Here is a 26,363-nt window from a genome sequence, read left to right as displayed (position 1 = left end):
AGTTTTCTCACAGCTTGCTTTTTGTGCTTCTTCTTGAGGCAACCACTCTTATGAGATTCTTTTTAATCTTTCTGGATATATACTGTACATGTACAAGCTTATATTATCTATCTATCTATCTTCTTTATACAAAAAGTAGGATTCCATGCACACTAAGTTACATTTTTCACTTAATGTAACTTAGGTATGGTTTTATATCCTCACGTTATATACCATAATGATTTAACCAGTTCCATTTTGATAGACATTTAGATTGTTTCCAGGCTTTTGCTTTTGCTTTTTCAAAGTATAACTCCTCTAATTTTAGGTAGTGCTAATTTTAAAAGCCAGGTGATTTTAATTAGCTGTGTTTGGAAACCACTGATGTGGGTGATAAATAACCTAGATAAGAGAATGCGTTTGGCCTAATCAGAAGAGGCTTCATTGAAGAGGTTGGATTTCAGTAAGCAGAGAAAGAAGTAGAACATTTCAAGTGGGGAAGAGAAGAGTGATCTGTGGTACATGGTGAGGGAACATAGAATGTGTTGGGAGATGGCTGGGTAGGTCTAGCTATAATGAAGCATAGTATGACACTGTCTGCTTTTTCATCTTTTAATAATTTGCTTGGCCATAAATCAAGTTAACTAAGTTTGACATTACTCAACTGAGAGGAGAAAAATGTTGCTACAATTTTAGAATTGTGTATTGATTAGGGTTAAATTCAGTGTCTACAGAGCCTAGTCTATGTAAGGCTCTCAATAAATATTTGCAGAGTGAAGTAGGGAAAGTATATGAGGGACTTCCCTGGTGGTCCAGTGGTTACGACTCTGTGCTCCCAATGCAAGGGGCACAGCTTCGATCCCTGGTTGGGGAACTGAGATCCCGCATGCCACAAGGCATGGCAAAAAAAAAAAAAAAAGAAATGGGCAAAAGGAAAGTATTTGACGTATTGCTTTTAAAGAAATCTTTTATGTGGGTTAAAAGTGCTATTTGTGTTTCTTGGGAGGGTTTTTTAGGTTGATCAGAGTCTCTGGTATAGTGTAGACTATTGATTAAAAACATGGCCTTTGGAGTCAGACAGGTCTGGGTTTAGACTTAAGCTATACCACTCTATTTATGTGACCCTAGACAAAGTAGGTAACTTCTATGAGTCTTAGTTTTTTTTAGCCTGTCAATTAAGAACAATACAATACTTTCCTCATAGGGTTACGTGAAGAATAAATGAAATTATGCATGTAAAATAGTACAGAGTTTGGCAAGTGTAAATGGTAATGACACTCCTCTGGATTGTGTGTAGTTGCCAAGAATTAGAAAAACCTGAAGAAATGAACGGAAATAGGTTTTTTAAATTAACTTTTCAATAAAAGTATTGCAAACTAAAGAAAGTGAATTAGTTATAGATATAAATTGAGATTTGAAGGTAAAGGAGTTAGGGTGATTAGGTCTCTTATTTGATCCAAATCCTTTAAAAGTATCAGTTTCGATTATATATTGTTACGTAATATTCCATCCCCAAACTTAGTGACTGAAAACAACAAATTATGAACTCATATTCTCTGGGTTATCTGGGCTCAGCAGGGCGGTTATGCTCCATTTGGTGTTGGCAGGGGTCAACCACGTGGTTGCATTCAGCTGGGAGCTTGGTTGAAGCAAGAATGTCCAAGATGTCTTCACTCACATGTCTGGTGCCTCAGTTGGAGTGGCTGAGATTTCCTTTATTTTTATTATTTATTTATTTATTTATTTTAGCTGTGTTGGGTCTTCGTTTCTGTGCGAGGGCTTTCTCTAGTTGCGGCGAGCGGGGCCCACTCTTCAGCGCGGTGCGCGGGCCTCTCACTATCGCGGCCTCTCTTGTTGCGGAGCACAGGCTCCAGATGCGTAGCCTCAGTAGTTGTGGCTCACGGGCCCAGTTGCTCCGCGGCATGTGGGATCTTCCCAGACCAGGGCTCAAACCCGCGTCCCCTGCATTGGCAGGCAGACTCTCAACCACTGCGCCACCAGGGAAGCCCTAAGCTTTATTTTTTAAAAATCAAAGTAATACATACATATAGTTAATCAAAAAGAAGGGAAAGTTATATGACAAAAACAGCAATCCCCTGCCTAATCCCAGTCTACCCTCCAAACTAGCTTCCCAGAATGAAAGGCTTTCACTTCTTTGAACTATTCTAGTATTTGTCATCATAATTTGAAATAATATGCCCTCCTGCTCTTCATGGTTTATCAGCTTTAGACATCTATTAGCTTCCTGTTATGAAAGGTGAAGGTTTAGTTCTCTGTGATGATCTTAGTTGAATAGAAAAGAGAATTTAAATAATTCATCTCCTATTTATAATTAAAAAATAAAACCCTGGGAACAGAAGGAAATTTCCTTAATTTGGTAAAGGTGATATACTAGAGATCAACAACAGATATGTATTCCCTTAAGATCAGCAACAAGACAACAATGCCCACTATTACTGTTGCACTTTAACTTAGTACTGAAGGTACTAGTCAGTGTTATAAAAAAAAGGGAAGAAAGGAGGGAAGGAAGGAAGGAGGGAAGGAATTAAATGGATACGAGGATTGGAAGGAAAGAGCAAACCGATCATTTACAAATTATATGAATTTCGTCTTTAAAACTTCATGCTGAATGAAAAAACAGAATGAGATTTAAAACATGATATCATTTATGTAAATTAAAAATACATACGGGACTTCCCTGGTGGCGCAGTGGTTAAGACTCCGTGCTCCCAATGCAGGGGGCCTGGGTTCGATCCCTGTTCAGGGAACTAGATCCCACATGCATGCCACAACTAAGAGTTTGCATGCCACAACTAAGGAGCCCGCCTGCCACAACTAAGAAGCTCATGTGCCACAACTAAGGAGCTGGCACACCACAACTAAGGAGCCTGCCTGCCACAACTAAGACCGAGTACAACCAAATAAATAAATAATTTTTAAAAATCAATCCATTAAAAATAAATAAATAAATAAAAATAAAAACACACGTGCAGAAGACAATACACATTTTGCAAAAACACAAAATTATAAATATCAAACAATTTATAATGTTGTCTATGGCTGGGGAGGGGAATAAGGAAAAATGGAATTATAAAATGAAATGAGGGCTTCCCTGGTGGCGCAGTGGTTGATAATCTACCCGCCAATGCAGGGGACACGAGTTCAAGCCCTGGTCTGGGAAGATCCCACATGCCGCAGAGCAACTAGGCCCGTGAGCCACAACTACTGAGCCTGCGCATCTGGAGCCTGTGCTCCGCAACAAGTGAGGCCGCGATAACGAGAGGCCCGCGCACCGCGATGAAGAGTGGCCCCCACTTGCCGCAACTAGAGAAAGCCCTCGCCCAGAAACGAAGACCCAACACAGCCATAAATAAATAAATAAATTAAAAAAAAAATGAAATGAAATCTTTCTATGCATAAGTGGAGATCATGTGTCATGAGTTGAAGAGTAGCAGTTAACTCCACCTTCTGTACCTGAGGTCCTCCAGAAAAACAATGTTCTATTTTTGTCTTCAGGGTGATTCATGCTTTAAGAAACACTCATATTTGTCTACTCCTGTTGGTTTCTTAAACTTATCAGTATTCATAACAAGTCAAAAACTTTAGCACACTCGCAAGTCCCTTTTGGTATTTTCATCACATGTATGTGTAATATCTATGTATGATATTTGTTGTTTGTTTTGGGAATCTAACACATGTGCTGATTCAAGATAGCTGTGTTAGTTTTCTGGGGCTGCCGTAAGTACCGTAAGTTGGGTAGCATAAATGACAGAAGTGTATGAACTCACGGTTCTGAAGGTTAGAAGTCTGAGACTAGGCATCACCAGGGCTGTCAGGGAGAATTTGTTCCATGCCTCTCTCCTAGCCTCTGGTGGTTTGCTGGCTATCTTTGGTGTTCCCTGGCTTATAGACATATCAGCCCAATCTCTGCCTTGATGTTAACAAGGCGTTCTCCCTGTGTGTGTGTCTCTCCAAATTTCCCCATTTTATAAGGACACCAGTCATACTGGAGTAGGGGCCCACCCTACAACAATATGACCTCATCTCAACTAATTACATCTGCAAAGAACCTGTGTCCAAATAAGGTCACATTCTGAGGTCTGAGTGTTAGGACTTAAACATAAAAACGTTTGGAGGATGCAACTGAACACATAACTAGAGCCTTCAGTCTCCCCAAGGTATTCTTATGCCTTTGTCTTTGTTAATTCTTGAGATTCATGATTCCTTATAGCTTCCATAGATTCTTCACGTGTGATTTTGGAAGAGGGAGCTGGTGGCCCTTACTAGTTACCTTGTTAGGAAACTGGATTTACACTCCCCAATGCCCTCCTTTCTTATAGCCCGTATCCCTCACGCCTCTTCATTATAGTTATATCAGCATTTTGGCTTAAATCAGTAGACAGTGTTTACATTATTAGGACTATTAAATATTGTTTACTACTGAGCCAAGTGGTGTACTGTGGGATAACTTATATTTCTTATATTTAAAAAAACCTCTTGATATCTTTATTGAGATACAATCCACATACAATTCACCCAATTCAATGGCTTTTAATATATTCGCAGAGTTGTGTATCCAATACCACAATCAATTTTAGAACATTTTTAACGTTACCCCAAAATGAACCCCCTACCCCTTAGCTGCCACCATCAGTTCTCCCTTCCTCCCAGCTCTAGGCAACCACTAAGCCACTTTCTGTCCCTGTAGATTCTTGCCTGTTTTGGATATTTCATCTAAACAGAATCATACAACACGTGATCCTTTGTGATTGGCTTCTTTATCTTAGTGTAGGTACAAGATTTCCCCATGTTGTAGCAAGTATTAGCACTCCACCTCTTTTATTGCTGAATAGTATTCCATTGTATGGCTATTCCACACTGTATTTATCCATTTATCAGTTGGTGGACATTTGGGCTGTTTCTACTTTTTGGCGATTCTGAATGATGCTGCTATGAACATTCGTGTACTAGGTTCTGTGTGGGCACTTTCATTTCTCTTGGTTAAATACCTAGGAGTGGAATTGCTGGGTCACATGGTAACTCTGTGTTTAACTGTTTGAAAAACTACAGGCTCTTTTCCAAATTGGCTGCATTATGTTGCATTTCCACGAGCAGTGTATGAGGGTTTAATTTCTCCAACATTTGGTTTAATCCTCATCAACATTTGGTACTACCTGTCTTTTTGAGTATAGCCATCCTAGTGGTTATAAAGTAGTATCTCATTGTGGCTTTGATTTGTACTTCCTTGATGGTTAGTGAAGTGGAGCATCTTTTCTTGTGCTTTTTGGCCATTTGTATATCTTCTTTTGAGAAATGTCCGTTTAGACCCTTTGCTCATTTTCAAATTGGGTTATTCATGTTTTCATTACTGAGTTGGAAGGGTTCTTTGTATATTCTAGATACCAGTACTGTATCAGATACAAATATTTTCATTTGCAAATATTTTCTCCCATTCTGTGGGTTGTCCTTTCACTTTCTTGATCATGTCCTTTGAAGTACAAAAGTTTTACGTTTTGCTGATGCCCTGTCTATTTTTCCTTTTGTTGCTTGTGTTTTCTGGTCATATCTAAGAAACCATTGCCTATCCAAGGTCATGAAGACATACAGCTGTGTTTTCTTTTAAGTGTTTTATAGCTTTAGCTCTTTGATACATTTTCAGTTAATGTTTGTGTATGATGAGGGGTAGGGATCCAACTTCATTTTTTTTTTTTATAAATTTATTTATTTATTTATGGCTGTGTTGGGTCTTCATTTCTGTGCGAGGGCTTTCTCCAGTTGCGGAGAGCGGAGGCCACTCTTCATCGCGGTGCGCGGGCCTCTCACTATCGCGGCCTCCCTTGCTGTGGAGCACAGGCTCCAGACGCGCAGGCTCAGTAACTGTGGCTCACGGGCCTAGTTGTGCCGCGGCATGTGGGATCTTCCCAGACCCGGGCTGGAACCCGTGTCCCCTGCATTGGCAGGCAGATTCTTAACCACTGCGCCACCAGGAAAGCCCCCCCCCTTTTTTTTTGGCTTGTTGCTATCCAATTATCCCAGCACCATTTATTTATTTAAATATTGTATTTATTTATGTTGTGCTGGGTCTTAGTTGCTGCACTTGGGGATCTTCTTTGTGGCACGTGGGATCTTTGTTGTGGCATGTGGGATGTTTTAGTTGCGGCATGCATGCAGGGTCTAGTTCCCTGACCAGGGATCGAACCCAGGTCCCCTGCATTGGGAGCACTGCGTCTTACCCACTGGACCACCAGGGAAGTCCCCCAGCACCATTTGTTGAAAAGACTATTCCTTCCCCCATTAAATGGTCTTGACACTCTTTTTTTTTTTTTAATTAATTGATTTATTTATTCATTACTTTTGGCTGCGTTGGGTCTTCGTTGCTGTGTGCGGGCTTTCTCTAGTTGCGGCGAGGGGGGGTGCTACTCTTCGTTGTGGTGCGCGGGCTTCTCGTTGCAGTGGCTTCTCTTGTTATGGAGCACGGGCTCTAGGCGCGCGGGCTTCAGTAGTTGTGGCACACAGGCTTGGTAGTTGTGGTTCGCGGGCCCTAGAGCGCAGGCTCAGTAGTTGTGGTGCATGGGCTTAGTTGCTCCGCGGCATGTGGGATCTTCCCAGACCAGGGCTCAAACCCCTGTCCCCTGCATTGGCAGGTGGATTCTTAACCACTGCGCCACCAGAGAAGTCCCGTCTTGACACTCTTGTTGGAAATCAATTAACGTAAAGGTGAGATAATTTCTAGTTCTTATTCAACTTTTTGTTTTCCCCTAAGTTTATAATTACCTCTTTTTCAAAATATAATTTTCTATGTACCTAGCTCTAATTTTTTCCGCATGTCACATCAGACTTGTAAAGTACTTGTTCATATTCTTTTTCAAATATTTAAACATGTCAGATGCTTTACAGGTTTTTTTTCCCCCTCTGGAGACTGTCCTGCAGTTTCCTCCGTCCTCCTACTTCAGTCAGGACAGGTTGTTTCTGGGTCTGTGGTGTAGCTTTCGTTCCAAAGATTTCCTTCACCAGTTTTGTGTGTGGATCCAGCATTCCATTCCCCAGCTCTGCTGCCTTTCTCCTTCCTGTTTACCAGAGCACATCTTATAGTAGCCTACTTGGAAAGAGAAGTAAAAATTTTCACTCCTTGCATATCTGAAAGATGTCTATATTTATCTTATATTGGTACGTATTGGTCTTATATTCGTTTGGCTGGTATAGAATTCTAGGGTAATGATCATGTTTCTTCAGAATTTTAAAGGCACTGTCATATCATCTATCTTTTAATACTGTATTGAGTTGCCATTCTCATTCCTGTTCCTTTCTCTCTCTCTCTCTCTCTTTTTTGGGGGGCCACGTCGTGTGGCATGCAGGATCTTAGTTCCTGACCAGGGATCCACCAGGGAAGTCCCTTTCTCTCTTTTTGAAAGCTTTTAGGATCTTCTCTTTTCCCCTAATATTCTGAGATTTCACAAAGATGTGTCTTGACGTGAGTCTTTTTCTTTCACTATGCTGGCACATAGTGTACTATGTAATCCAGAAAGACTTGTTCAATTCGGAAATTTTTTCTTGTATTTCTTTTGTAATCTTTCTCTGTCATACCGTTTTCTCTTTTTAGAACTCCTATTAATCAGACATTGAACTATTTGGCTTGATTTTCTAATTTTCTTACTTCCTATTTCCATCTTTGTTGGCTCTTGCTCCTGGTTCTTTGTTCCTTATTTGTTTCCCATTTTTGACCAAAATTTATTTTTCTTGGAACTGTATCTGTGGAAATTCCCCAAGGCCTAGATTGAAGATCAGCTCATCCAGAGACGATCTGCACTGTTTCGGCTGGTGCTTGGTGGCACTGTCAACCTGGAACCATTTAAAATTCTTGCTATTCTGTTTTTCGGACCAGCAAGGAATTCAGGCAGAACAGCCACAGCTTTAATTATAAACTGTCTGCATATATTTAAAAGAAAAAAGAAAAGATCTCTAGTAGGCACTTAGATTCCAGATGAGCAAATTTTCCATGCAGTCCCCTAGGGGCAGTTCAGGTGTTAGCATATTTTAAATCCACTCTTACATGAGGATATAGTCTTCTGGGGTTCTGGTGTTATAGTGGGGGCCTTCTATTAGATTTCCAACCCAATGCAGGCCCTGGGTTCTGTCTCCTATGCCACAGTGGCACCCTATGAGGTCACCATGCCTAAATTCAACTTTTAAGCAAACGCCCTCAAGGCAAAACAAGCTTCAGCGCTCAATTTACCTCTCCGGGTACCAGCTTTCACTTAGTTTTTTGGTCTTTAAGTAGTCTATTTTCTTGTCAGTTTACACAAATGCATTTTTAAAATGATCTATTAGGCAAAGGACCTAGAATTGCTAAACCATTTTGAAAAAGAACAATAAAGTGGGAAAAATAATTCTACCTTATATTAAGGTTTACCATAGCTACAGTAATTAAGATAGCATGTTATTGGCAGAAGGACAGACACATAGGTCATGGATCTGAATAGAAAACCCAGAAACAGACCTGCACAAATATGCCCAACTGATTTTTGACAAAAGTGCAAAACAATTCAATGGAGGAAGGATTGCTTTTTCAACAAACAGTCCTGGAGCAATTGAACATTCATTGACAAAAAAAAGGAACCCCGACCTAAACTTCACACCTCATACAACAATTAACTCAAAATGGATTATGGACTTACATATGAAACAAAACTGTACAACTCTTAGAAAATAAAATAGGAGAAAATTACGAGACTCTAGGGCTAGGCAAAGTGTGACACCAAAAGTGATGCATTAAAGGACAAGTTGATAAATTGGATCTTAAAATTAAGAACGTTTGCTCTACAAAAGGTTCAGTTAAGAGGATGAAAAGACAAAAGACAGACTGGGAGAAACCACTTATCTGACAAAGTACTTTATCTAGAATATTTAAGGAATTCTTAAAACTCAAAGGTAAAAAAAATGAACAAGCCAGTTAGAAAATGGGCAAAAGACATGAACAGATCTTTCACCAAAGAGGATATATAGATGGCAAATAAACACATTAAAATATGTTCAACATCATTAGCCATCAGGGAAACAAAAATTAAAACCACAATGACATATCACTAAATAACTATCAGGATGGTTAAAATTAAAAAAAAAGTGACAACAACAAATGCTGGTGAGGATGTGGAAAAACTGGATTCCTCATACGTTGCTGGTGGGAATCTAAAATGGTGCTGTCATTCTGGAAAACAGTTTGGCAATTTCTTATAAAACTAAATATGCAATTACCTTATTACCCAGTAATTGAACTCTTGGGCATTTATTCTAGAGAAATGAAAATTTATGTTCACGCAGAACTGTACATAAATGTTCATAGCAGCTTTATTTATAATAAGCCCAAACTGGAGTCGTTAAACAAATTGTGGTATATCCGTACCATGGAAATACTACTCAGCAATGAAAACTGTTTATACACACAACTTGAATGGATCTCGAAGATATTTTTTAAAAAGCCAATCTTAGAAGGTTATATACTGTCTGAGTCCATTTATGTAACATTCTTGAAATAAAGGTATAGAGATGGAGAACAAATTAGCAGTTGCCAAGGGTGCGGGATCGGGGTGGGTGTGGCTATAAAGGGATAGCACAAGGGAGCCTTGTAGTAATGTAATAGTTCTGTATCCCGATTGTGGTGGTGGTTACAGGAATCTACACACACATTGCATAAAACTACACACACACACATGCACACACACAAATGCATGTAAAAGAGGCAACATCTGAATAAGCTCTGTGGATTGTACCAATGTCAATTTCCTGGTTTTAATATTGTACTGTGGCTAAACAAGATGTTACCATTGGGGGAAACTGGGTGAAGGGGTACAGGGGAACCGCTCTGTACTTTTTTTTTTTTTGCCACCTCATGTGAATCTGGTGGGCATATTTAGCCATTCATGCTGCCTGAAACAATTCCTTCCATTCTGTTTGTCTTTGAGGGTTTATAATTTGTTTTCAGTATTTACCAATTTTCATTTTGATGTAGTTTCAGAAGGGGCATGGGATAAACACATATGATCAATACATTGTGTTTCTAACTGTTTAAAGGTTTTAAGCAGGGTTGTAACATTTGGGTAGACCATCCTGGTGGTTTCTTAGAGGATGGTTATAAGTGAGGGCAAGATGAAACAGAAAGATATTATATTTCATTAATTTTAAGAGGCACTTGGCACTTTTTTTTTTTTCATTTTAACATCTAAATTGGGATGTTTGACTATAACTATTAGCCAGAACAGTCATACTGTATTTGTCATACTGGCTCATAAGAATCAAACTTTGCCAAATGGGTGTCTGAGGCTTGGAAGAAAATTCCAGAGACAGAAAAGGAACATTCCTTTAAGAAATGCTGCATCACCAAAGCCCCTGATGGCATGCACAGAGGACTACATTGTGTGGAAATCATGCACATGAGTCAAAAAAATGAATCATAAGAGTCAGTGTCTGAATGTGAAGTTTTATGAACACTGTTACCATGTTACTCTTTTCTGTTTTCCTTTTTATGTATTTTCAAGAGAGTGAACTATGATAAAAATCTACATCTATAGACACCTGCACTTTAAATAAATATAAAATAAAAATTCGAAGTGATAAGAAAGCATTATGTCACAGTTGATTTGCTACCTTTTTACTTATCGGGACATAAAATAATAGTTTTACAACTGATGGCGTCCAGGTAAGGGAAAATAATCTGAAGCAGAACAGTGAGACGAGGGGAGAATCCTTGAAATACTAAGAAGGAAAACTTGAATTATTAGAGGACAGGTAAAGATGAACGGGGAGGAAATCTACGATAGTTTCCAGGTTTCTGGTTTGGGCAGCTGAGTCGATGTAGTAAGCTACCAGGGAGGGATAGGAGGAGCAGGTTTGGGGAGGGGGAGTTAAAATTAGGATACACTGCGTGAGGGGCTGGTTGGCTGTGTAGAACGGATGAACGGAGCTCTCGTATTTACTTTGGCCACGGGAGCCTGCGGCTCTGCCTTGATGGATTCAGCCTCCTCAGAGCTGTCAAAGGCGGGGAGGTGGGGTGGAGGCCGGCCAGGTCCGAGCGCCAGCGCAGTGCCTAGACCACCGAACCTCCGCGGCCCCCCAGCCTCCAGAGTCCAGGCCACAGCGAGCCGGGGCCCGCCCACCGCTGTCAGCGGAAGCGGCGTGATTGGCTGGAGACGCCGGCGCCGGGGGCCGTGGGCGGGCCCGGGCTTAAGGAACTGCTCAGCGATTGGCTGGGAGGCACCAAAAAGGCCTAATTCAAATTGTTGGAGCCGCCCTTCCAGGGAGCGGGCGCCTAGTTCCACCCCGCCCCGTCGCTTAGTTAGACAGGTGCGAAAACCAGAGCTGTATTGGCCAGATCCTTCCGGCACCGCTCCTTTCCAGAGTCAGGGTGAGAAGAGAGCTGTGACTGGCCGATTTTCAGGGGCGGGCACTCTATGCCTTATCCGGGCTTCGCTTCGGGACTGGCGCCTGTCCTGGGCGTGGATTGGGCCGCAGCGTTGTCAGCGTGATCCGGGGGCGTGGCCAGCGCTAATAAAGACGAGCCGGGGCTGCAGCTGCAGTAAGTTTCACCGCAGCTAGAGCTCCGAGTGGCTGTCTAGAAGCGGAGCTCGGCGGTGCGGTCGGCTTCACCGCAGTGTTCCCCGGCCGGGTGTCTCGCCGCAGCCTCGGGAGAGAAGACGGACCTCTCCTCCTTCTGTCAGAGACATGTGAGTTGACCCTGGTGTGGGGGGGCGCGACACCTTGCCAACTCTCACCCCCAGCGCCGGACTCTGCGGGACCGAAAATGGCGCATTGCAGCAGCTGCGGCGACGCGGGGAACCACCGCCGCGCGCCGCCCGCAGGCCGAGCCACCCCCGGGGAGGGGAGAAAGCACCCCATTCCTGCACCAGCCGCAGCCGGCACCCCATGGGCGGGGCAGGGGCACGGGGGTCCCACATCCACTGCCCCCTCTCCTCTCACCTGCGGGGCTCCTCAGTCGAGTCTCGGGCGAAGGTGGGGCGCGGAGGCACCCGGGAGGGGGCTCCAGGACCTTTCTTGTCGTTGATTGAAGCTGTGCTTGGGGCCTCTGGAAGGACAGTCATGGGTGCACCTGCCAGTTGGTAACTTGGGTTGCTCTGCGGTCTGTAGATTGTGTACGCCCCTCACCCCGACCGTGACGAGTAGCCCCCTCTTGGTAGTGAGCGAAAAGCTCCAGAAACTGATCTGCCAGTTCCCTGGCGCCAGGTGAGCGGCTCACAAAGACTCAAGGGGCAGTGGCATATGATTCCAAGCAGCCATTCATCCCAAGGCCACCCGTATAGGAGGTGTTTTCCTGTCATTGAGTCTTAGCCAAGTACTTGGAAGAGAAATAGAGCTAAGGATCCCCGCCTCCCCGCCCCACCACCTTCCCTCAATACATTCAATTTAGTCTCTAATCATCAATTTAGTCATCTGACCATGGTCACCCCATCCCAAGATCCTGAGGGAGAACTATAGCTAGACACATGAAGAACTTCCCTTTCTTTCTTGGAGTCTTGGCCTGGTCCTAGATGTATTTGTGTTGCTTCTCTTGGTGACAAAAAGGGAAAAGATTTACTTACATAAGGGTTATAACTATCCCTGGATATGTTACTCCTGCGTGTTCCCAACTCCCAAGAAGTAATAAGTGAAATGGTCCCTTCAGATGCTTTATAACGATTTCCCTTTTTCTCTATTTGATTTCTACAGTTTTAACTGTATATGATATTCTACGCGTTTTGGCCAAGCCCTAGGATTCCTTGTGTTTTCATTTTGGGGAGGGGGAGCCTCTTCAGCTGACTGGTTCCCAGTAGCATCCATGTGGGATGAAAGGAAGGAGGTGGGGAAACCATGGTGACTAGAAGGGCATCATGAGGTCTCTGACCTTAATCTTGTCATTGGTGCCACCAGCCTGGACTGCTTCCAAGACCAAACACTGGCTACTTCCTACTCATTGAATTTTCCGCTTTCACCAGAGAACTAGATTGTGTGGCACAGTAGTAGCATAGGAGTCTGGTGGCTGCCATAGTGTTGTATCTTTCCTTTGCCTCCTTTGTGCCTTAAAGGGAAATGGGAAAGCAATTCTTTTAGCCAGGATGAGTCAGGTGTAATCTGCTAGTATAACCTCTCTGAAGGGTTATTCTCTTTTGAGACTGAAATTTACTTACTTAGAGAGGAGGAACTTCTGGGTATTAGTTCTATTGTGAGTAGTCAAGGCTTTTCCTTTTCGGTGACTTTGTGATGGTTTCATCCGTAGTGCATTTACTCTTGGACTGCTCCTATGAGGTAGGTTTTGTGAGATTCTGCTTCTGTTTGAGGAGTTCTTATTGTAATTTCTTTTCTCCATCAAATTGGAGAGATCGCTCTCCTACCTGTGACTTCTTCCTTGGCAGAGAAAATCTCATGCCTTAGGTTAGACTTCAGGGAATTCTTGAGGAGGTGAATTTAGCTTCCATGTGTTGGGATGTGGAGAGGAGTTTATTCTGAGGATCCCACACTGGATTATTCTCCCCTAAGGCTAAGGGAAAGGGTGTATGGTCTCTGTGCATAGCAGCGTAAACCAAGACTTCTAGTTGGGACATCAGGAACTAGGAGAGTCTCCTGAGACTGGATGCCAAATCTAAAAAAGGAAGGGACAGACTGTCTCTGGTGCGTGTACACTGAGGACCATTTCCAATATTTTTGCTCCCTGTCTGTGCGCTTGGAACACTTTTGCAACACAATTGCTTTGGGCCCCAGTTCTAAGTGAAACCCCAGTCTTCTCTGCCGAAAAACAAAGCAAGCAAACAGTCCTGACTCACTGCAACTACAGAGGCCTTTGGTGATTCTCCAAGTCGTCCTTACAGTGGCCACGCTATACTAATCATTGCATGAAACAACCAATAACTGGCTCCCCTTCAGCAGAGTCTGTCAGCTTGGCCTTTCTTTTTATATTCAGGCTTTGCAAAAAAAGAGTTGTTCAGTCTGTAAGCTTGTCCGGAGGGTTGAGTTTTTTTGTAGGTAATTCTCCTGGATTGGAGTTTTCCAGTTTGACTTCATGTGAAAGGCTTCTGGGAGGCAGAGAAATGCCACTTAAGCCAAGACTGGCCCATTTGTCCCTGTGGCCATTGTGCCAGAGGATGTGTTTGAGTTTGGGTCAGAGGATAGCCCAGACGAGAGCTCTTGATGCCACCCTGGATGTCGCTGAGCCCCATCTGTTACAGGATCTTTCATCTTTTGCTTTGGGCCTCTGTGCTGCATCTCCCCACTTGGTATTGCCCAGGAGCTGGAATCCCTTCTATTTGCATGTAACTGTATCACCCTTGCTTTGGTGATATGGGGTGAGAATGTATGTGATTCCTTTCTTGTCTTGGTCACTCTGTGCACTTCCCTCCACAGGTCTGCGCCAGCTCAGCCACCCACCGAAGGGGCAGAAGGGGCTGCCCCAGGTGGGGGTCCCCCTGGCCCTCCTCCTAACATGACCAGTAACAGACGACTACAGCAGACGCAGGCACAAGTGGAGGAGGTACATGGATAGCTTTTTCTCTAAGAGTTTCCAAGTCATGGAAGTTGGGAAACTTCTCTTTATCTAGAGGGGCAGCTAAAGGCTCTGGGAGACAGGGCAGGGCGGAGTTAGAGTTAGAGTTAGGCAGGGCAGACTTGCTGTTCTCTCCCCGGCTCTGGGGGAGCTTAGCCGCTTTGCTCCTGCGCCCTGCTCAGGTGGTGGACATCATGCGTGTAAATGTGGACAAGGTCCTGGAGAGGGACCAGAAGCTGTCAGAGCTGGATGACAGAGCCGACGCTTTGCAGGCGGGCGCATCACAATTTGAGAGCAGCGCTGCCAAGCTAAAGAGGAAGTATTGGTGGAAAAACTGCAAGGTGAATGTTCTTGTCCTCTCCCCCTTATTTTCCTGGGTCTCAACACATAGGAGGCGGGAAAACCCTCAGGCTCCACAATCCTTCCCTCTCGCGATCTGTGCCCTGCAGGACTCTTGGGAGGCAATCTGGGAAGCCTCCTTCTCGAGCTGCATTACCCGAATTGGCCACCAGGGTACGCTAAGGTGCTCAGAACCACTAACTGAGGGCCAGGGGAGACCCTGAGGAGTTTGGAGGGGTTAGTCAAGCTGCCTTTTCCCAAAGGACCCCTGGAAAAATTCTTACCTGACCCTTCCTGAGTTACACCAACGTCGACACAATGGCTGGCGAAGCTATATATTTAAATACCTGCAGCTTTTGGGAATGAGCTGAACACTTTTTGATGAAAAACGAACCAGTTGACTAAAAACCCGAAGTCTGCACCTGCTCTGGTGTTCCTTTAAAAGCCTCCAGGCAACAGGAACTAGGGAAAAAGGAGCAAGCTGCAGACCCTCTGATGTTTCTGAGAAGCGCCAGCTGTGGTGCAGGGGTTATTGTCTGATGGGGAGGAGCACGAGGGGTTGGGAGGCCTTCAGCTGTCCTGGGGGCGAGTGGCTTCTTCCACTGTCCGAGTCCCTGGTCCTGGCTCCGTCCTCCTTCCCCAAATCCAAGGGCTTGTTTTTTGTCAATGTTTCCTCAGATGATGATCATGCTGGGAGCCGTCTGTGCCATCATCGTGGTAGTTATTGTAAGTAAGTATCGCTGAGGTTGCTGGTGGGGTGAAGAGGTGGGAAGGTCCCGGCGTCTCCTCCCAGCCCTGCCTGTCTGTCTGCCTGCCTGCCTGCCTGGGGAGTGGGGCTGCTCTGACTGAGGTATGGAGATCGTGGCCAGGGAAGTATCATCTGGTTCGGGAGGGCGGAAGGGCAGAGGTGAGGGACTTCCTTGCTGGACAAGCCTTCACTCTGCAGGACTGTGGGGGAAGGTGGTAGCTCCTGTTCTGAGGAAGTGGGCTGTGCTCCTTTCCACTGGCTTGGGTCAGAGGGAGCCGTGGGGATGGGACACCTACAACTACACCTGAATGTCTAGTAACCTGATGTAATTTGCCCTCTTGTTTTCTCCTGTCTCTTTTCTCTTTTCCATCTGGGACTTCCTGATTCCTGTGTCCAGTCTACTTTTTTGCTTGAGAATGTGCCATCCCTGCCCTGTTCTCCATTGCCATCCAAACTCATGTCCCTGTCCTGCTGTTTCTCCCCACAACTTCCCCATCTGCCTTCCTCCATCCCAGCCCTGCTTCTCCATCGCCCACTCCTCCCCTTCCGTTGCTTTCATTTGCACTCTGTCCTACGACACTGGAAATGCTGCTCGTGGTGCAGTCTTGAATTAACTACCTGAAGAACAACAGCTGGCATCTCCTTCCTACCTTCTCATGTTCTCTCAAGTTCCCCCAAAGCCAAAAAGAGTTGGGAGGCCAAGGGATGGGGAAGGGGTGTAGCTGAAGTGACGTGCTCAAGAAGGGGCCAAGACTGGGACGAGGAGAAGAGTGTTGTGCCCATGGTGTTGCCAGGAAAGGCCAGGCCGCTGGCCGGAGGAGGCTGGGAGCAGCTGGGAGGAGGCCCCCTCACCTCTCCTGTGCCAGGCCTGCAGAGGAGCCTGGGCCAGGCTCAAAGTCCAGCTTGGTCCTGGTGCAGGACTCTTTTAGAAAGTCAAACCTGTTTTTCACAGTTATTTCCCATCTGTTAGTCCAAGATCTTCTATGTCTTCAGGGATCTTAACAACCTTTTACTTTGTCCTCCAGAGACCTAGAGAACGCGTATTAATAGCGAAAATATCAGGACTCTCGTTCCCGTCCTAGAAACAGTCCCACAAGCTCATACCTGGAAGGGGCTCTTGTCCACGTTTTCTACAGCATTCTGTATTGTTCGTGAGGGCATCAAATAATTTCATTTAGCCAAAGTTTGAGCCTCTCAATTTTAGTTATTGGCATAGATAATGAGAGAATGCCCGTTAGTTATAGAGAAACAGCGAGTCAAGGGCCTAATCTGAAAATACCAGGCTTGGAGGAAGCCACTTCTCACCCTCTTGTTACAAGCGTCCTGTACCTCCCTTGCTGTTGATGGAGGAGGATGAGATGTCGGAGGTGAGGAGCCCTGGACCCTCTGGGAGTCCTTCCCCCGACACCACCCCCGTGTACTTGCCAAAGACAGGGATGAGGAGAGGGGCCCTTCCTGAGGCCCGGCCGCTCCTGAGCGTTGGGAGAGTCCGGTGCCCCCGCCAGCCTTGGGGTGGAGGTGGAGCCGTCAGCTGGCGGGCCTGCTCGTTGACTGCTGTGCCACCACGGCGCCTTCTCATCTGGAGCGGCCCCTCTGTTCTTCCCGCAGTATGTTCCCCTTCCAAAGCACCCCTGCCCGTCTGAATTCCCCTTCCTTTCCTCCTCTTTGCATGGTTTGTGGCACAGACAGTGGGACCTGAGGATGGAGCTGCTCAGCCTGTCTCGGGGGCCGGTGCTGGGCTTCAGGAAAGGGCACTCAGTGGGACAGACCCGGGTGAGAGGGGAGGAGGGCCGGCTGGGAACAGAACGGGGACCGCCCCACGTCCCGTCGTTCCTTCCGTCCACCAGTCCACCAGCAGGAGGAGGCTGGGCCAGGCTCGCCTTCCACGCAGCAGCATTTCGTTCCGCAAAACCATCCTTCCTCTCCCTTCGCCCTGTTCCCACGTTCCCTTCGTCCTGCCCCAGGGCGGGACGGAAGAGCTGGACGAAGGCAGTCTGTGTACCCTCCTAACGGGCCCCCTCGAAGGCCTCCACTCTCCTCTGGGCTCCCCTTGCCTAATGCAGGGGTCACCGCTGGAGAAGAACCGCCACTGTCCTCGATGTGTCCCGAGCCTGGAGCAAATCCGCCCTCTTGGCCCGCCCCATCACAGGAATCACTTCTGGGTTTCTGTCCCATCTGTCCCAGGTGTAGTTGGCTTTGTTCTTCTGGGGACGTTAGCCCTTCTACTCTCTTTCTCACCCTGCCCTGTACCCCCCTCTTGCTGTGTCTTTGCCGCCTCCCTTCCCTCCCACCACCCATGTGCATGAGCAAATATGCAGCTAAGCCTGGGGCTCGGCAGTCACGCGAGGCCGGGTCTCCACGGCCCCTCTTGGGTTTGCCGTGAGACGATGTGGCGTCCCCACTGTGTGTCTGTCATCACCTCTCTGTCTTTTTTTCTAACCCCACTCTCCTACTTGTACAGAAGTAACAGTTGTACTTCCACCAAAGGCATGTGGCGTATTTACCAATTTCCTGTATCTGAACAAAGGCAAAACAAAAATACAACTTCCTACCACTAAGCCGACTTGGCTCTTGTTTGGGTTGGGGTGACTGCAGTGGGGCGGAGGCGTCTTGTTTCTCTCTAGTTCCTTTCTGATGGTGCTCTGCGCCGGAAGGGCGGCTTGCGGGTGCTGTCGGTCTTCTCGAGATTCAAGAGCCGGGTGCTGGCAGAGGAAGCGGTCTCCGCTCTCAGCCTCCGTGCCCGAAGCAGCCCAGCTCTTCAGGTGTGGGCGACAGGAAGCCATGGCAGGAAGCTGAGCGGGCATCTCACGGACAGACACCCGCAGATCTTCTCAGGCATCTGCCGCCTCCTCCCTCCAGGTCCTGGGCCAGGCCCCGAGAAGGCCCCCAGGCGACACGCCCTGCTCCCCACCGTCCCCATGCACAGCCGTCTTCTGCCAAGTTCCACTGTGCTGACCAGGCCCGTTTTAAAATGACTGAAAGGAGACCTCTGTCCCCTGCAGCCGCGGCAGTGACGGGTGTGTAAGTGTCCTGAAATGCCCAGCAGCTGTCCAAAGGTGCAGGAGCTTAATCGCAGCTCAAGGTTACACTGAGCCACTGAGGGGGGGCCCCAGGGTCGCCTCTGAGGGTCTTCGTTTCACACCTCAAACACTTTGCCAGCGGAGCAGCGAGGCGGGGCGGGGCGGGGCGGGGCGGGCCCCAGCGTGGGGAAAGATAGGAAAGTGGAAAAGCTTTGCTTCCGAGGACATGAGGGCTTTTCCTGGGACAGAGTTCAACGATTGTGCGTGGCCGTCCAACCCCATCCTGTTCCACTGTCCCTCATCCGCTCCTTTCTTAATTTTTTTGTTATATTTTCCTACCACCGCGCCTCAAACCTGGCTCATGTTTTAACCTCCACCCAGACCTCCTGCCTTCCTGCCACCCTCTCACCTCTTCACGCTTTCTCCCTTGGTGTGTCAGCCCAGGGCACGCAGTGCAGGAAGGCAGAGGCCTGCAGAAATCCAGAGCCACAGTCAGTGGTCTGTGCCGCCTTCGTATCTTTCTTGGGGCCTCTTTGAGCTCTGGGACTCAGCTTAGAGTCCTTCTGGGAGAATGTGACTCTTACATCTAAGGCAGGAGAGTGGCTACCCGGAGGGCCTCGGGGTCCTGGCAGGCCTTGGTGAGGTAGCTAGGAGAAAACGGGAGGGAAGGAAGTTGGTGTCAGTTGGGGTAAGCCCAGAAGCTGGGGGCTGGGGGGGCCGGCTGGAGCTCCGGATGCTTGGGTTTCATCCCTGGTCTGGGTGTGGCGGCACTTAGAGCAGCTGATCTCCAAGTGAGTTCGGTCAGGGCCAGAGCCGAGGGTGCCCAGGCTCTTTCTTACCTTGGCGTCTCTGCAGTCCCAGGAACAGCAGTGCCAGGAGGAAGAGGCTGCTGGCAAAAAGGACTCCAAAGGCCGTCCTCTGCTCTGTAGGGGACAGAGGTGTGGACAGGGCTCAGTGGCGGGAACCATACTGAGCGCTCACGTGCAGCGTCTGCCCCGGCAGGAAGGACCGGGTGCGCGCGCGCACGCGTTCAAGCGTCCCTGGTCGAGGAGCTCCTATCAGGTGTTCTGCTCTCACCCAGGGACCAGCACACAGTGGCGCTGGGACCTGCTCAGGGTGGACGTCCGTGTGTCACTCTGCACAGAATCCTCTACCTCTTCCCACCTCAGGACAACCATTTTTCAAACGGCTTTGCACGGGAGATTTAGTTTAGATTAGCTGGTGATAAACTGAAATTTTGTAAACAACTGGGGAATGATGTAAGCTGAGGCAAAACCCCAGGTTCGGGGAAGCTTACGGTCTCATGAGCCACCAAGTAAGGCATTGCGAGGTGCCGACTCTTTATGGTATAAGACCTTTCGAAGACATTCTGTGGCCTCGGATGAAGTTCCAGCTTGAAGGCCTGTTGTTCTCTGCCCACCAATAGCAGGAGGGGGGTTGAGGCTCTAGGGGAATCAGCCTACCTATTTTTCACATTTTCTGTTTTACCATTTCCTAGGCAGGTGACCTTGGGCAAATTGCTGAACATCTGCAAGTATCAGTTACTCATCCCTAAAATGGGAGGAGAACCTGTGCAGGCCCACATCTGAGTGCTCAGTGCAGGACTGGCTTGATGCAGATGCTCAGTAAATAGCATCGCCTCTCAAGCTTCACGGCCACAGCCCCCTTTCCCCACACACCCTTGCCTCTAGCCGTGCAGGCCCCCCAGTTCTTTTTAGCCTGTCTTATAATGAGGCCTTCACACGTGCCGTTCCTTCTGTCCTGGTGTTCCCTGCCCCCGAGCCAGCTCACCCGGCTTGCAGGCCTCCCCCAGGTCATCTTCCCTGACTGCCTAGTCTGTCCCTCCCACTGGGCTAAGCTCCTCGAGGGCGGGATGAGGAATTGTTCAGCCTTGGTCTCCAGCTCTCAGCAGTGCCTGGTACCCCAGAACTCGGGGGGTAATAAAGTCTCGGAGGACGTGGGGCGGGACCTCTGGAGGCTGTCGCCTTGGGAAAGAAGCAGCCGAGACTGTGGGAAGCCGAACAAGGCCAGAGGGCAGGAGCCGTGAGCCCAGGCGTGGTGGTGGGGAAAGGAGGGCACTCCCATACCTGGTGGGGCAACCCAGGTGTCGGCCCCCAGGGGCTCCTCCAGGGAGACGTGGGTGACTTGGCAGGTGTAAGTGGCACCCACAGAGCCAGGCTCTGCCGTCAGGGAGGAGGAGATGCTGTAAGTGCCTGCCACGCTCTGCCGGAGGCTGGAGAAGGAGGCGCCAGAGACTGGGGCCGGGTCTCCACCCAGCTCCTCCCGGATCCACGTCACACTCACGTCCAGAGGGTAATAGCCAGTGATGCTGCAGATGAGGGTGGGTGGCAGAGCTTCGCTCGCCAAGCTCAGTAGTACTTTGGGGGCAGCTGGAAGAAAGGAGGGGTAATAAAATCCCACAGGCGTCACGGGGACAGCAGAGGAGCCAAGACCCTTCTCCTCCTGCTGAACCTAAGAGCAGGCTGTGGAGGCGGAAGTGTCCTCCTCAGTGAGGTGCCAGGCGGCGGGGGGGATAGTGGTGGTGAGGGGTCCACCTGGATGCAGGACGTAAGGGGGTACGATTCCCACAGGTAACTGAGAAACAACAGCAAAACCAACGAAAGGTTGGCTGGCTTCTCAGCGTCACCGCAAGCCAGTGATTTTAAAGGCTAGCCTCGTTGAAATAGTGCCCGCGGTCAGGACCGGCCCCACGCCCCTGCTTGGTTTGCGGCTGCTCCTCCTCTGGATGTGGTCCAACAGGACTGGGGTGCCTGGAGACAGCCAGCCGGTGCAGGGCAGCAGGATCCTGGGCTGGGAAGCTTCTCAGTGGGATTATCTAGAGCCTGACGGGAAGCTCCATCTGATGCCACCTGCGCTTCTAGGATGGAGACGGCATTCAGGCTGCGGGAATGCAGTCTGCCTCTCAGGAAAGTGCCCTTGTGTTTGATCCCATTCTGGAAGACACTCTCAATCGGCATATCCCTTTCCCTCTTCCCGGGATAACTGAGTCCTGGCCTCACCTTGGACGTCGAGCTGGATGATCTGTTGAGCTCGGTAGAGGGAGGTTGTGATCTGGCAGACGTAGGCCCCCTCATCCTTCAGAGTGAGGCTGGGTAGGGTGAGGGAGGCGTCCCCAGCCATGAGCAGCTGCTGAGGCGCCAGGGTGGCGCCCTCCCGCTTGGCCTGCCCCCGCCCCGTGGTCCAGCAGTACACCAGCTGGCCACTGCCCTTATGCTGCAGCCGCCACTCCACGCTGGTGATGCCCAAGCCTGGTGCCACGGAGAAGCCACAGTGCAGGGAGGCTGAGGACCCCAGCAGGAGATTCAGGGATGGGGTCTGTGTTGTCACCTGGAACTCCACTGTGGGAGAAAGAGGGGTGATTGTGGGCCACCCCCTCCTTGAGGCCACCTGATCTCTGAGCTGTGGCAGCCTCGGGGTGTGTTGAGAGGCGGCATGCGTGCGTGGTACTCCTAACCATTTTGGAGTCACTCACCCCTTGCACAATCTGATGGAAGTTATGGACCAGGCAAATACATATGCAAAATTATGGCTTACTGGGACTTCCCTGGTGGTCCAGTGGTAAAGAATCCACCCCTCAATGCAGGGAACGCAGGTTCGATCCCTGGTCGGGGAACTAAGATCCCACATGCTGTACGGCAACTAAGCCCGCGCCACAACTACAGAGCTCGTGCGCCTCAACGAGAGAGCCCGAGTGCCACAAACTACAGAGCCCATGCGCCACAACCAGAGACAGAAAACCTGCACGCCACAACTAGAGAGAAGCCCACGCACCACAACGAAGATCCCACATGCCTCAGTGAAGACCACGCATCCTGCAACTAAGACCCAACGCAGCCAAAAAAATAAAAGAAAAAATTTATATAAAAAAAAAAATTATGGGTTACCGTTGACCCTCAGGTGAGAACTACTGGAGGGGCTTCCCTGGTGGCTCAGTGGTTGAGAATCCGCCTGCCAATGCAGGGGACATGGGTTTGAGTCCTGGTCTGGGAAGATCCCACATGCCGCAGGGCAACTAGGCCCGTGTGCCACAACTACTGAGCCTGCACTCCAGAGCCCGTGAGCCACAACTACTGCGCCTGCACGCCTAGAGCCCGTGCTCTGCAACAAAAGAAGCCACCGCAATGAGAAGCCCCCGCTCGCCGCAACTAAAAGAAAGCCCGTGCGCAGCAACGAAGACCCAAAGCAGCCAAAAATAAATAAATAAAAAAGGAAAAAAAAAGAACTACTGGAGTTGCAGTCCAAGCTTTTGGAAGCCCGGCTCTTCCACTTAACTCCCTCTGTGGTCTTGGGCAAGCCCCTCAGTGTTGCCGAGCTCATCTGCTTAGAAGACTCAAGGAGGCAGAGCTGAAACAGGCACACAGTGGTGGTGTCTGAGCCAAACGTGCTGAACCCCAGTCTAACGAGGAAAACAATCGGACAGATCCAAATGCTGGGACATCTACAAGACAGCGGCCCGGCCTCAAAATCGTTCAGGCTCTGAAGACTGTTCTGGAGTAAAGGAGGCTGGAGGGACAGGACAACTAAATACAATGCGCAATCCTTGTCTGAATCCTGGACTTCAAAAACCAAACCAAACCCCCCAAGGCTATAAAGGACACTACAAGGGCAATTGGAGAAGTTTGAATTTGGACTTCATATTTGATAGTATTATTGTATCAGTTTTAAAATGCCTTAAGTACGACAATCAGGGGCGGACCCAGCCATGGTGGGGGAGGTGAGGACGGTCCGCCCTGGCAGGCAGGCAGGAGTGTTTGATCACTGACGTGGTTCAGAACTGCCAGTGTAGGCTGATGGTGAGGATACGTTCTTCCGTTATCTGCACACTGCACCCCCCCTTACTGCCCGCACCCCGGGTCGACCACTCCCCACCTTGGGTTGCTGCTGAGGCGATGGTTTTATGATTATGGAGAACATTCATGTCTTTGGTTATAAACTAACACATGCTATCCATGGAAGCATTTGGGATGAAGTGTAGAGATGTCTGCTGTTTACTTTCAATTAGTTAAGCGGAGGGGAAATGGAGAGAAGATGAGGGAGGGGGAAAGGATGTGCAACATGTTAACAACTGGTGAATCCAGGTGCACGGTATACAGGTGTTTATTATTCTTTCACCTTTTTTTGTAGGTTTGAAATATCCCAAAATAAATGAGGGCAATGCCTGGCCATGCTAGGACTATGGTTGACGCTGGACAGACATGAGGACCCCTCTTCTGATGTAGCAGGATAAATTTAGGTTGGACCACAGAATAATTTGAGTGTTCTGGAGCTTTCTAAGGATAGAAGGGTAGGCCCCTAATCTTCTCTGGATGTGGCTGTCTTTTCTTGGAGGCAAAATATTGGAGTCCATGAACTTTGGAGAAACCTATCATCATGTTCTCAATTTTCTGTGCCCTCTGAGATGTGCAAGGTTGGAGAGGGCGAGGACCAGGTTCTACTGATAGGAGATAATGAACAAATTCTGCGGGCCTGTGCTCTCCTCTCTCATCTTGACCAGGCTAGCTGTTCCCTGGGAGAAGCTGGCGCTCGGCTCACTGAGACAGCTGTGGACAGCATACGCAAATAGAGCATCACAAGTCTTATGTCCTCAAGTCACCTGGCCAGGTGAAAATTATCCCCATTTGGGGTCTTTAGGAAGAAAGGACTGAGGCCTAGGGGACACCCTGAGATGACCAATGTGCACAGAGGTGGACTTGTCCCCTTCCTTCTCCTACTATTCCCCCATTTCTGACCCCTTGAAAAAAATCAAAACTTTCTTTCTGCTACTTTTCATTTTCTCACCTTCAGTCCGCACAGTCCCCTGGGGGCTCAGGGGCAGTTTCAGCATGGGATGCAAGACAGACCCATTCTCAGCATCCCCAAGAGTCTTCATCACCATGGAGATACTAGGTCCCTCTCCAGACACTAGCACGTTGGTGATGAACCAGGCTGCCGTCTCCACCGTGGCCTTTGGCCTGGCCTGGAGAAAATAGCGGGAGATCTCACAGGTCACCTCTTTCCCGCTGCAGTCAGCATGGAGCAAGGCCTCGGCCTGGGGAATCTGTATCAGGTTCACTGGGGAAGAAGATGGCAGCACAGAGATGGAGCTGGATAGAGAACACCTGGGCTGATGGGAAGCAGGTGTGGGTGGGTGTCCTTGGGAACTGGGCTCAGGAACTGGAGGGAGCCCAAAAGGACTGGGACACAGGGTGGAGGGCTCTTACCTGAGGCCTCGAAGGTAATGAGTGGGTCGTCCTTGGCCAGTGTGCCCCCTTGGAAATCCGTGAGGCCTTCCAGGGAGCCGTCGTCCGGCACTGGCACCTGCTTCAGCACCAACAAGGCCTTCACCATGTTCTCACTGCTGGCGAAACCTCCACGGTGCCCACCTTCCCCCATCAGGAAGCAGTCCAAGATCACGTCCACTGGCCGCCACTGCCTTTCTACTGCAGGGAACAGGCTGGGGTGAGCACCCTCTTGCCCAGAAAGTTACTTCTATACTTGCTCCCCCCTACCCCAAACTGTCGAGTCATCAAGGGGTAATCTTCCCCGTTCCTAGCTGCCTCTGCGTCCAGCTCTGATCCTGTTTTACCCAGAACCAGCTTTCTGTGAAGCACCTGCTTCTCCACGTACATACTTCTTGGTGTGAATTATTTAAAGTCCTGATTTCCCTTGCTCAGATGGATTTATGAAGCTTATTTCCACCTATCAATGGAAAGCTATCTCTTCAAAGGAATTCTCAGCAAAAGCATATAAATGAACAAAACTGCATTGGGAGAGGAGACGGGCTTGGTTGCTAGGGCGTTGGCAGCCGTCTCAACTTCCCAGTCAGCCCCCAGGGTCTGCTCGCTCCGTGCTTTTACAGGTGGCCTTCCCCTCCCCCACCTCTGGGGAGCACCCCCCCTCCGTGATCTCCTAGCTAGGGGCCCCCCTTCCTCTCCTGAAGGTGTCCGCTCCCAGGCCAGCTGCCTCTCCTGTAGGACAGCGGGCCCACCACATCCACCGAAGCGGCCCCTCATTCCTTCGTTTGGCCCTTTCCCCAGAGTTCTCAGTCTCTCTCCCCGTCACAACTGGTTCCTTCCGTTACCAGCCGCCGAATCTTCCACCTGTTGGGCTCAGAAGGCAACTGGAAGCCATTCCCGGCCCCTTTCCCCTTCGGCGACCTTGGGGAGGGTGGCGACCTTGGGGAGGGTGGCTACCTGATGCTTCGTTAGCCCGACACACCCCACCAGCCAGCACCCGACTCACCGGCGTCTGCTGCCCCGGAGAGAGCCAAGCAGACCAGCAAGCACCACCCCTCGGAGCCCATGGGGGCTGCTCTCAGGCCCTCCTCCCCCGCCGGCCCTCCTCGTGCCCCGCGCTGGCCAGGTCCGGGCTGGAGAAGGGGCTCCAAACACGCCTGCCTGGCCGACCGCCTGGCCCCGTCAGTCCTCTCCGCCTACTTGGCTTTCGCTTTCACTTTGAGGAAGTGTCACCGAGGCTGCCTTGGCCTCTGGCTGAAGCCTTTGGTGCTGGAGCCTGTTCACTGTTCTTTCTTTACACCTTCTCCCCCGCAAAAAAAAATCCCCCGGTGATTTCAGGACCTGACTTCACGGCGTGCGCCCTTTTGCTCCCGACCAGCCCCAAGAAAGTCAAGATATGGGAAGGGAGGCAGGGTAGAGGAAGGGAGAGGCTGACGACAGACTCACCCTCCCGGTAGCCGGGACCTTTCCCCACTTTCTGTGGGAGCCTTAACTGCCCGCCCCGCCCCGCCCCAACG

General features: G+C 48.9%; 2 protein-coding genes across 6 annotated transcripts; one reads left to right on the top strand and one right to left on the bottom strand.

Annotated features, from left to right (window-relative positions):
* The first annotated feature begins 10,718 nt into the window (after positions 1 to 10,718).
* On the top strand, positions 10,719 to 24,401 carry VAMP1 (vesicle associated membrane protein 1). 2 transcript variants are annotated; one of them, XM_036865639.1, is made up of 5 exons: positions 10,719 to 11,696; positions 14,365 to 14,491; positions 14,686 to 14,844; positions 15,521 to 15,572; positions 23,756 to 24,401. In XM_036865639.1, coding segments are annotated over exons 1-5 (387 nt in total). In that variant the 5' UTR covers positions 10,719 to 11,694; the 3' UTR covers positions 23,803 to 24,401. The 2 variants fall into 2 exon arrangements, with proteins under 2 accessions (XP_036721534.1, XP_036721535.1); XM_036865640.1 differs by lacking the exon at positions 23,756 to 24,401 and adding an exon at positions 15,988 to 18,148 and having other exon boundaries at positions 10,740 to 11,696.
* TAPBPL (TAP binding protein like) lies at positions 18,067 to 26,360 on the bottom strand. 4 transcript variants are annotated; one of them, XM_036865635.1, is made up of 7 exons: positions 25,853 to 26,360; positions 24,832 to 25,050; positions 24,410 to 24,682; positions 21,631 to 21,969; positions 20,698 to 21,000; positions 19,450 to 19,533; positions 18,067 to 19,257 (listed from the first exon to the last, which is right to left on the bottom strand). In XM_036865635.1, exons 1-7 carry the CDS (start codon positions 25,911 to 25,913, stop codon positions 19,214 to 19,216), a joined length of 1,323 nt encoding a protein of 440 aa, XP_036721530.1. In that variant the 5' UTR covers positions 25,914 to 26,360; the 3' UTR covers positions 18,067 to 19,213. The 4 variants fall into 4 exon arrangements, with proteins under 4 accessions (XP_036721530.1, XP_036721531.1, XP_036721532.1 ...); XM_036865636.1 differs by having other exon boundaries at positions 24,832 to 25,047; XM_036865637.1 differs by lacking the exon at positions 25,853 to 26,360 and adding an exon at positions 25,599 to 25,783 and having other exon boundaries at positions 24,832 to 25,047.
* Between the last annotated feature and the right edge of the window lie 3 nt (positions 26,361 to 26,363).

The sequence above is a fragment of the Balaenoptera musculus genome, chromosome 10 (assembly GCF_009873245.2).
Source record: "Balaenoptera musculus isolate JJ_BM4_2016_0621 chromosome 10, mBalMus1.pri.v3, whole genome shotgun sequence".
NCBI lineage: Eukaryota > Metazoa > Chordata > Mammalia > Artiodactyla > Balaenopteridae > Balaenoptera > Balaenoptera musculus.
The sequence above is the reverse complement of the archived record's forward strand: the minus strand, read 5'-3'. Positions and strand labels throughout refer to the sequence as shown.

Excerpts from the sequence above, each read along its gene's own strand:
- VAMP1 (XM_036865639.1), top strand. Across the intron at positions 14,845-15,520 it reads ATTGGTGGAAAAACTGCAAG|ATGATGATCATGCTGGGAGC; the intron begins GTGAATGTTCTT and ends ATGTTTCCTCAG. Across the intron at positions 15,573-23,755 it reads CATCGTGGTAGTTATTGTAA|GTTTGAAATATCCCAAAATA; the intron begins GTAAGTATCGCT and ends CTTTTTTTGTAG.
- TAPBPL (XM_036865635.1), bottom strand. The coding sequence starts at position 25,913 with ATGGGCTCCGAGGGGTGGTGCTTGCTGGTCTGCTTGGCTCTCTCCGGG. Across the intron at positions 21,001-21,630 it reads CATCCAGCTCGACGTCCAAG|CTGCCCCCAAAGTACTACTG; the intron begins GTGAGGCCAGGA and ends CCTTTCTTCCAG. Across the intron at positions 19,258-19,449 it reads GGGACTGCAGAGACGCCAAG|CTACCTCACCAAGGCCTGCC; the intron begins GTAAGAAAGAGC and ends GTTTTCTCCTAG.